Raw genomic sequence first — 11,433 nt, 5'->3', positions numbered from 1 at the left:
TTTTTTTTTTATATTTATAGGCAAGATATCCTGCTATATACTGAAGAGCATCATGAGAAGTTTCTTCAGAGATTGTGTTAAAGTCTGGACTTCATGTAGAGTTTCCTGAAGATAATATATTTGAAGAAAAGTAATTTTACATTCAGTATATTGGTCTGTATTTTCACATGATACTTCTACATGTGCTTTCTCTAAAACTTTGTTTATAATATATTCCTCTTGTGTTTGATCTGAAGTATTTTTTTGTCTCTAAAATACCAGGATTCTTACCTAAAGTAATCACTCTAATCCTATATATAGCATTCAATGGGCTTGGAACCCTGCTTTTTATCATTTTATTTAAATGTTCTTGTAATTCCAAGTCTACACCATATCCATTTTTGCTTGGAACAGAACCTCTTGGTGCATACCTATTAAAAATATCAAACCACATATTTACATATCTAATAAAATTACCCAATCTCTCTGCCTGTACCGGGAAGGTAGTGTAAAAGAGCTGTAGCCACGGTATTTGATAAAATCTGAGCTGCCAATTTAACATTTTGGCGCTGGCTTTTTTGACGGCTTAAATCTTGTTAAATGGCTTGTTTGACAGAACCATCTTTAAACTTAAAACTGACATCAATGAGCCAGTTTTGCAATAATTTCAGTAAATGAAGAGCATCTGCAAATATATATATAATGATTTTTTGTACTTGGATAAAGGAATAATGTGTCATTGATATTCACATTTAATTCTTTCCATAAACTTGTTACTGCAACTACAGTCACTTACGCAAGCTACCACATTATACGATAGTAAATAAAGTTCTGTTATTATTTTTAAAAGTATCTCCCTGGTCATTTTTTGATTCCAATTTGAAAATAAAAGACCTCTTATCGTGACGACTCGCATTTGATTGTAAGGTCCTAGAACTTCATCTGCAGAGACATCATACTCTTCGACTGTCTTAATTTTCACTTCATCAAATGAAAGCACCACTGATTTTTCAAAAGGTGTAACATTTTCTCCAGCCAATTTTAACATTAATAAGACATTGATTTTAAAAACATTACATTCTTCTAACAGCTTCTTATATTTAATTTCCATTCAGACCTAATGCTTTTAGTAATTAAGTCTTTTTGTCTAGGAAACACATGAAACGTTACACTTTCTCCTTTAGCTTTTACTGCAAGAAAGTTATTATTACAGCCATACACAGCACACCTTGTACAGTACGTGTGCCGTGCTGTGAACGGCTCCCGTATTTGTAAAATCTAAGTGACTCGTACAACATGGAATTCATATAAAACAATAATCAACAGTGTTATAGGGGTGTGGACTGTATTAAAATAAATCACTTCGTTAATCACAAAATTGGACGAATATTAAAGCGAAAACTGAACACGTGAACGGGCTCGCTTAAAGAGGCCCTCTTAGAGCCCACGGGGCAGAAAGAGTTAAAATAAGAAGAAGACTAAAAAGAAAAAGGACAAGATGCCATATTTTTTCTACTGCCCTTCCTTCTAGTCTCACAAATAGGCCCTGTTAGTGTTTGCAGTTACCCCGTCACTGGTTCAGCTACCCCAGATGGCAGGGACAGGTGGTAAGGGGCCCGACATATCCGAGACAAAGAGCCACGAAAATTTTCAGACGAGTGCTTTATTGGTTTGCGATTTATAAAAATTATAGACCTATAAATTATTCTTCCTTAATCTCGAGAATGGAGTTAGATGAAAGTTGATATCAGATGTGGAAAGCTCGGGGGCAGGCGGTTCTGTTTATTTACATTTATATTACACGATTAAATTGGGGATGAAATGACCACTCAGGAGCACCGATGCTCGCGGTGTTCGCCAGTTCCGCCGTCACTTTGAGAGGAATAACACTTTTCTCATCAACTAATTTGTAGGAGAATCACGCATACTTTATCAAATTTTTCAAAATGTCGGAGCATCTAAATGTTTACCGCCTTTGCAACTTCCTAAATTGACGAAGAACCCGCGGTTGCAATTAGATCTTGATTTTGGAGGATGCTTTCCCAATAGGTAAAAGCATCCTTTAAATGTAATTTTGCAACGTTGTCGTGCAGTGATTCTCCTCCACAACAAAATAGCACCAAGCCATCGTTTCATTCTTTAGCGAACAAAGATTCAATTATACTTAGGTTAATTAAACAATGACTTTGTTGCCAGAGTAAGTACAGTACATATTGTTCGAGAATATACAGAAAATGTTTTGTACAGTTGACTTCCCCTATAACGCGGGTTCATATAATGCGGATTCGTATATCGCGGCGAAAAAATTGCGCCCGTATTCGTATAAAGACGCTAAAGGGACTCGTAAAATGCGGTAAAACGTCATCGCCGACTCGTGTCGCGACAAGATTGGTCGAATCAGGACCAATAGTGGACGAGCAGCCGAACTACTTACACGCTACGGAGAGTTTAGGCGGGTAAGTTGAGTTTACTATCGTCTGTCCAGTATATAAATTAGGTACTGTAATTTTATACATTTCTTGTGAAAAAGAAACATTTCTTAATCAACGGCCAGGGCCGGATTAACCTACTTTGGGGTCCTAGACATTTTCTTCTTCTCCCGGTTCTTTCAATTAATAAATTTTGTTACTATTATTTCCATTAAATTGCATATGGACACTGCAGCTGCTTTATAAAAAATAAAAGCAAAATTATTTAACAATATTTCACAGGATTTAAGAATACATATAGNAATTGAAAATAGTTCGTTTGATTTTCGGCAATTCTCTTCAGCGGTAGGTGTTATATAACAATTACTATGGTTATTGAAATATTGGATGTAAATGGGGTTTGCTTGCAAAACCTCCGCTGACGAAGTCGCGGGTAACAGCTAGTAGTTAATATTATTCTTATCGCTATAAAGAATATTCTAAATTATTGGGAGTTTTACTTTCAATAAGAAGAAACTTAAGAATACGAGGGTTGTTCAAAAAGTTCCCGAATTTTATTTATTACAAAAAAAATACTTCACATACAATTTATTTGTCAGAGTCCCCTTCAAAGTAGTCTCCTCCGCAGCATATACACTTCCACTTTTTGAAACAGTCCTGGAACGCTTTTTCCAGAAAGCTCATAAGCTCCTCCGTCTTTTTTTCTATCTCTGGAATGGTGGCAAATGTTTTTCCTTTGAGCGCGTTTTTTAGTTTGTTGGAGAACAGGAAAAAGTCGCACGGGACCAGGTCAGGTGAGTAGGGTGCGTGTGGAAGCACAGCGGTCTTGTTTTTGGCCAAAAACTCATGTGTTCTGAGGGAGAAATGAGCCGGCGCGTTGTCGCAGTGAAAGAACCACTCGCGGTTCCTCCAAAGTTCGGGACGTTTTCGCCTGATTTTGTTTCTTAGGCGATTCATAACACCAGGTAGTACTCCGTGTTGACTGTCTGGCCTGTAGGTAGGTATTCGTGATGCACAACTTCTTTGCATCGAAAAAAAAAAACAGTCAACATCACCTTAACATTTGAGCGAACTTGTCGAGCTTTTTGGGGCGGGGGGCTGTTTCACCCACCCGTGGGAAGTTTTCGTAAAGGATTTTCCGAGTTTCACACAGAATTTCACAGAACAACGTTGTTCTTTCAAAAAGCTGATTTCCGATTTTTCACCGAATCCCAAAAACACTGCTTCACATAAACGGCCGTAACTAATCACCAAAACAAGATACAGTAGAGCGTCTATTATCCGAAAGTCAATCATCCGAAACGTCAATCATCCGAAAGAATTCCAGTCGGCAAATTTAAATTTTCGCCAGTGCCGTGGCGCTGCAATTTTTGGCTATGTGTTGGGCTACTCAAATATTTTACGTTTTTGATACTAAATTAACTTCCCAAGTATAATTTTTTATTGTTTTTATATTTTTCAATATATTTATTTTGTTCGTACAAAATAAAAAAATCATTTTTAACGATACAATAGTCTTCGTTAGACTTAACATCGACGAAAATTAAACGCAAAGCGACACGCAACGGAGAAAAATGTCAAGATGGGATAAATTAATATATTTTTCGTGCATGATCGGTTATCCGAAACGTCGATCTTCTGATCAACCCCAGTCCCCAATTGATTCGGATAATCGACGCTCTGCTGTATCAACAAACGGGTTGAAGGAGGTTACTCGGGAGGTCCGCGAACACAACGCCTCCAAGCAAATTAAAAAATAACCAACTGGAGGCGCGCTATTTAAAAAGTTCGGGCACTTTTTGAACAACCCACGTACATTTTCTTTAGATTTTAGAATTCACAATAACCATATAAAAGCAATATGTTTATGTTTATTTGTTTATTATATACTGTTGTCCAACAGAAAAGTAAACTATCTTATTTACAAATCTTTTCAAAATAGACAGTTTGACCGGGCTATCCTAAAAACCGGGCCCTAGACATTTGTCTATGCGATGATCCGGCCCTGTCAACGGCCATAAAAATTATTTCTATTAATGATGTCTCCAAAGTTCAACGAATTTTTCGCAGAAAAATAACTTATCAGAAAATGCTCCCGCCGTTTGGTGCGCTGCTACGCGACGAAAACAAGCTTAAGCAATGGCGTCCTTGAACGGTGCACACTCAGTAAGTAATCCTACAATTTTTGTTTATAGCATAGTTTATACGGATTATTCCCAAAAAGTTGTACGTATTTTGGAAATGTTGATTCAAATTAGTCTAGAATCGATTAATTTTATAGAAGAAAACCTTTCAAACAGCCGTAGTCCATAAACTGCACACGCGCCGGACTGTGATTGGCTCATATATTTAAGGATTCCTACAACGTGAAATTCTTATAAAGTGGAACGTATCTACCGCGTTATATGGGGTTCGACTATATTTAAATATATATTGTTAGGTGACATTTCCTAATCGATTTTGACATTGAATTGTTACTTGAAACAGGTCGATTTTATTGTTTTCTTAACCTGTTTATCGTACAGTACATTTGTAGCTTTCTAAAAAGAAAGTGACGTCAAACACACCTGCAGTGGCGTGTTGAGAATGGACTAGGGTTTTTTTTTAAAGTCTTTCCGCCCTGTGTCCACTAAGAGGGCCTCTTTTAGCAAGCTCATTATGGGTGCGACCAGTCCCACAATGGTGCTGCTGGGTGGTGAGAGACGAAGGACAACATATCCGGTCGGACCACCCCGAAAAATACTCCTGAGGATTTTTGCGGGGTCGCCTAAATTCCTTGAAGTACCATCTCATTATTTTCAATGCATTTCTTTATGAAACCTTTCACTTGAAAAATATATATATATTTTTCGTGCCGGCCTCCCCCTTTACTCTGAGTTCAAGTTTTCCACGATCCAACCCGAACACCCTCTTAGTGCCACTTTAGTTGATCGTGCGACAAGACTAGCGTGTTCCAGTCATAGTCTTGTGTTTTGTGCGATTCGAGGCGTTCTGTAATAAGAGATTTTTAGCTTTTTGTGCTTGTTGAGAACAAGCTTTAATGATTTTTGCTTTTTATTATCATAAAACACTTAAAAGTTTTCATCTAGACCATGAATTTATTTAAAAGACAGTATATGTGATTAGAAAGCTCTGAATTCAACATGGAAGGGGACTCAGTAAGCGAATCAAGTCCGTCGAAAAAAAATATATAGCAACGAGTTGCTTAACTTTCCCAGCAACATTTTAAACTATGGTGGCATCTGTTATGATATTTTATTAAAACCCTTTTTATATTTTTAACTATTATAAATTGGCAAAAAGCTTAGTTTTGAAGGTAGGCGCGGGTTTTATAAAAAGAAAAATTCTAAATGCTAATAACGAGTAACTTTAATGAGTTACTACCCTACTCGAGACACATGATCTCATTCTATCCCCCCTCCTCCTCGACCTTTAACCACCAAAATTTTATAGTATCAATCCTCCTAATACACAAACCTCCCCGCAAAGTTTCAGAGATTTTTGACAAAAAGCACGGGAGTTATTACGCTATAAAGAGGGTGAACAAAATCTTTTCATTTCAGGTACTGTACATATATGTGTATAATTAATGGTAGCAGCCGTCTTAATCTGTGCCTTCAGCGCTTGTAAAACTGGCTGCACTAATCTTACAGAAGCTAATTTAAAATGGATATAGAGTAACTGTCTTTAGGCAAACCGCCTTTACTAAAATTTGCTCCCAATTTATAATTTTAAAGACTATAAGTGTATACTAATGGCATCGTTTGACACCAAAATTTTCATACTTCTTCTCTTGGCCTCTGGAAAAAATATAGAATTTCATGGAGAGACCGAACTCCCCGTCCGAGGGAGTTCGGTCGTCCCTGGGACGGGCTGACCACGTGGAATTTTTCGGGTTTTCTCTACGTCTGTAACGCCTAAATAGGGGCCAGTTTTCCTTAAAAAGACCTACCGAAAAGCATCCCCCTAGGCAGATCGCCCAACTATTGAGTTGCCAATTTTTCCGAATCGGAAACCCGAAAGTCTGGCAACACTATAACAGCGCTTTTCCAGGCCGTATTACTAGACCTAGAAGATAAGGCGATACACAAAAAATACATTATGCCATCTCCTATAATGGCGTATTAAAATTAATGACAATCTTAACACAGAAAACAAATGTTTACAAAATTTCTGATCATTTAATAAATATAACAATTTTTCCTTCAAAATGCCAGTCAATTATCGAGCTGGCAACAGTGCGGGAGAATAAACACGACGTCACATTGTAATTGTAAACAAAGGCGGAAATGTCACGTGTGTAGGCTGTTTTTTTTGCAGGAAGTAAGAAGAACTTCCGCTATTAATAAATCATTTCTGTAAAAAATGGATGACGAAGAGGTTGAGCGTTCGACAGGTAACAGAAAGAAACGGAAATTTGAATTTATAGATCTATCAGACAGCGAGAGTTCGTGGAGTTGTCCATCATCATCTAGCGATGATAGTGAAGAAGACGATTATGATGACGATGATGATGACGATGATGAAGATAGCGAAAATATCGGAGATGAAGATTGGGTGGATACAGCTGGCCCAAGAGAGCCATTTCCAGCTCACAATCGAGGCGTAATACATAAAGATTTTGGCGAAAACCCTAGACCAAAAGATATATTCGATAATTTTTTCCCACAAGAATTAGTAGAATTAATAGTAAATGAAACAAATAAATATGCAAACAAATACATCAACTTACGGCAAATGAATAGGATGCAGATGGAGCACAGTAGAGATAAAAGCTGGAGGGATACAAATCCTGATGAAATAAGAGTGCTATTAGCGTTATTTATACTTCAGGGTATTGTTGTGAAGCCAGCACATGAAATGTACTTCAGTAGGAGTAAAATTATCGATACCCCTTTTTTCTGTAAAATAATGCCTCGTGACAGATTTCAGATATTGTTGTCTTTTCTACATTTCAATAAAAGACAGGAGCGAAGTAAATCAAATTCAAATTACGACCTACTGCAGATAAAACCAGTTTTAGATATGCTTTCGGAAAGGTGGCAGTTGACTTACACTCCGGAGAGGGACATATCTATCGACGAGAGCCTGTTGCAGTGGAAAGGGCGCTTTAAATGGAAGATTTACGTACCGAGGAAGAGGAATAAGCTGGGGATAAAGTCGTACAAGTTGTGCGAATCGTCTACCGGATACGTATACAATTTAATGATATATTCCGGAGATAAAACTGGCATTCCCGACAAGATACAAGATATTGACCTCGAAAATTTTGATAAACCTGCTCAAATAGTGTTGACCCTGATGGAAAGCTTGCTGAACCAAGGACACAGATTATATGTTGATAATTTTTACGCATCACCTAAGCTGTTTGACGCCTTGGTGGAGAAGAAAACGGATGCGGTTGGTACCGTTAGACGCAACAGAAAAGGTATGCCAAAGAAATTGACGCTTCGAAATGACACGTTAGCGGCATACTATCGGAAAAAACTAATGGCTTTAAAATGGATAAGTAAAAGGGAAGTATATATGCTGTCGACCGTTCACGACAATAATATGAAAACTTACAGTAATATTTATAAACAGCCGGTTACCAAACCCAAAGTTATTTTTGATTACAATAGAGGAATGGGAGGAGTTGATCTTTCTGATCAACGGATCGCAAACTATTCCCTTGCAAGGAGACGAACAAAAAAATGTTATATAAAGTTTTTTTTTCATCTTTTAGATATCACCATTTTGAATTCTTTCATTATTTATAAAAAATGTGGTCACGACATTACTCATCTGAAATTCAGAACAGAATTAATCAAGGACATTATAGATCACCATCTTAAAGGAGATGGTTTAAGGAAAAGGAGAACATATGAACATGACATTGCCATATCTCAGAGACTATTAGGAAATCATTTTATTTGTCGGAATCAGATTTCTCGATCTACGGATTATACTCTTCGTCGTGCGTGTGTTGTTTGTTCTGCAAATAATGTTCGAAGAGATGTTAGATATAGTTGTCGGCAGTGTGATGTTGCTTTATGTGCAGTACCGTGTTTTGAAATATTTCATACGCAGGAACATTTTTAATACATTTTGCTATGTGAAAGATTTTTTTTATTCTTGTTCTCATCTCCAAAATTTCCTGCAAATTTTAAAGATCCAAGTATATTTATATCAATTATAATTCCTTCATTGCTTGCAGTGTAGAAAACAAATCATGAGTCTACCTCTAAGCCACAAGAATACGTGTTTTGTAATACTTTGTCTGCCGTTAAAATAACTGGAATATAACAATATATGCTTCATCACGAAAAGAATCTTTTACTACCTTCTTACTATTGAGTGGTGTATTTTCTTTGCCCATGCCATTCATCTTTTCTTTTGCTTTGTTTTGCGGTTAGATTTTGCCACATACAAATGGAAGCAGACACATCTTTTGAAATCCTGTAGCACCACATTTTCATTTTTTCAGAGAGAGAGATGTATCTTGATCAGTACTAATTGTCAACCAATTGATTTTCCTGGTGTTACACGTCTGTTTTACTGGAAATTTGTAACAGTACCTTTACTGTTGACAATGGTAATTTTAAATCTTTTGCAATTTGTGCATGTGACAGTTCATCAGTGTTTTAGTGCTATTATTTCACAAAGGTCTGTCAAAACTGGCTCACTATAAGACATAGTTCTTTGCATGTGGACATCTGCAGGTTTAGACTAATTGTTGTCATCAGTGCCATAACTAGGCAGGTGCAACAGGTGCACTGCACAGGACCCAATTGAAAGGGGGACCCAAAATGCATGTATTTGTTTTACTATTCTCCCAAACCTAATTAATTAAGGGGCGTAAATGCAAATTCTTGCACAGGGCACATGAATGGCTAGTTACAGCACTGGTTGTCGTCACCAGATGCTCCTATTTTTGTCTGTCAACAGTGGAACTTTCTAATATGCTTTTGTAAAATTAGGCTCTGTTATTTTTTTAAATTCGGACTAAAGCTAACAGGCCTATTCTAGCTGGAAAAGAAAAAAACATACCAGACAAATATATCAGCTTGCCCCTCATTTATAAATTTAGCACAGTGATTTATTACTAATGGTCTTATGATATGACCAAAGGAAACTGGAATGTTTCAATATAGAAGCAAATGAGGACACAAGAACAATTTGTTCTAGCTTTAAGTATTTTACTAGTGAGAGATCATAATGCAGTACTGCCTTAATGAGAGTTTCTTTGTGTTGATGCTAATTTCATTGGTGTAACAAAGCAAACAATATTCCACATTTAATACTGGATAGCAGTTTCCTGAAACAAATGGCTTGCAACTCAGTTATTGGACTGCTTAAAATGGGTGTGTTTCCTAGTAAATCTGCTTTACTTAAGCTATTTTTGTTTTCATAGGATGCACTTCTACATCTTAGTTATTGAAGTTGGTTGTTTGACTCTTTTTATATGTTGTTTCATACATGAAAAATATGTCAGAAACGACGGAGAATTGTTAGGTATAAAACATCAGAGGCAGCCTATCAAGATAATTTGACATTGTGTATAACTGTATCATCTATATGGTAAACAACAAGAATATAAGGAATGCATTTGCCATTACTTATAAATCTGAAAATGTTTATGTTGTAATAGATTGTGTGTAAATCTACATTTTTAAATTTTCCAATAACCAGTTTCTAATAGTTTTTCATATGTCACGATCTTCCTTTGAGGTACAGTACACAACATATGTATAAATATAAATGTATAGTCCTAGGAGAATTGATTGATTGACAGATCATGAAGAATATCATGCACGGTACTCTGCTATTGCTCTCCTCGAAAGGAACAGCCTCCATCCCCATTGCTGTCAAGACTCATAATCTCATCAGTATTTCTGATAATCACCTCACTATAAGATGGTCACATTCCCACCAAGGACTTTCCAGAAATGAAAGTGCAGACCAGCTTGCCAAAGAGGCTGCTAAAAACCAAAATCTTGCCATATCTTACAATAAAATAAGCACTTTCATGCTAAAAGGGCTTCTATGGTCCAATGTTCTTACTCACTGGCAGAGAGACTGGAACACCTGCCAGAACTCTATACCATTTCTTTCCATCTGTCAAAGACATCAGTGACTATATCTTGTATAGACTGGACCACTAAATGACGGTTTCTCACCAACCATGACTGGTTTAACCTCTACCTTAAAAGATTTACCAATTCTGATAACAATGTAAAATGCTCTATTTGAGATACAGAGGACTGAAGTCTGCACTACCTCTATGGATGTCTAATGCTATCAGCCAAAAGGCTGCAGCTTCAGTTGATCAGTGACAGGAGGAAGGGCCATTGACTAACGACAGTGATACCTATATCTACTTCCGTAACCTCTCAAAAGTAACCAGCAGCTTACCACCATACCATTTGGATAAACCATCACATTTATGCTATTGGCTGCATATTTTGTACTCACCATTGTATTCACTTTCACTGTAATTACGAAATCCTCGCAAACAGCTATTTATATATACTATACGATTGCATGTAAATAACGTACCAATGTATTCTATAATGTTTTATGTTATGTTATCCTATCTTATTTTAATTGTCAATTTATGAGTTGCAAAATATACAATTTTCAATCTATTTTATTTTAAAATTTAAAAGTCTGTCCTCTTTCTTATCATCTTGAATTGTTTAGTAATTTAAAAACAAAGGTTGTTAATTGACGTGATTTTCACTATAATTAAGAGTAAGATTTTATCATTGCCTCATGCTATGTACTGTACATATTACTAGAGTTGTAGGCTATTCCTATACCAGGTAAAAACCAAAACGAATTGAAAGTCTCGTAGTGATCATTCATTATATATGGAAAACAAATGTTTAGTTGTTTCACACTTACATATATTAGAATTGTACATAAGTTTAAGGAATTCAATGTCTTCCATCTTCGGAACTTTTTCCATTTTGTTCTACTTGTACATATTTCTACAATAGCTCACTGTTTGAAAACATTTAATCAAAGTTATTTGCTGGAAAAG

The 11,433-nt window shown here is 36.4% G+C and overlaps 1 protein-coding gene across 1 annotated transcript; it reads left to right on the top strand.

The window, feature by feature from the left end:
- Nucleotides 1–6,679: 6,679 nt before the first annotated feature.
- On the top strand, nucleotides 6,680–10,983 carry LOC111615833 (piggyBac transposable element-derived protein 4-like). Its single transcript, XM_023357269.1, has one exon. It carries the CDS (start codon nucleotides 6,774–6,776, stop codon nucleotides 8,487–8,489), a length of 1,716 nt encoding a protein of 571 aa, XP_023213037.1. The 5' UTR covers nucleotides 6,680–6,773; the 3' UTR covers nucleotides 8,490–10,983.
- The last annotated feature ends 450 nt before the right edge of the window (nucleotides 10,984–11,433 follow it).

Source organism: Centruroides sculpturatus, unplaced genomic scaffold, assembly GCF_000671375.1.
Source record: "Centruroides sculpturatus isolate CEXI.00-Female unplaced genomic scaffold, Cexi_2.0 scaffold161, whole genome shotgun sequence".
NCBI classification, from domain to species: Eukaryota; Metazoa; Arthropoda; class Arachnida; order Scorpiones; family Buthidae; genus Centruroides; species Centruroides sculpturatus.
This window is presented reverse-complemented; position numbering and strand designations above follow the sequence as displayed.

Coding starts and splice junctions, on each gene's coding strand:
- LOC111615833 (XM_023357269.1), top strand. CDS start 6,774: ATGGATGACGAAGAGGTTGAGCGTTCGACAGGTAACAGAAAGAAACGG.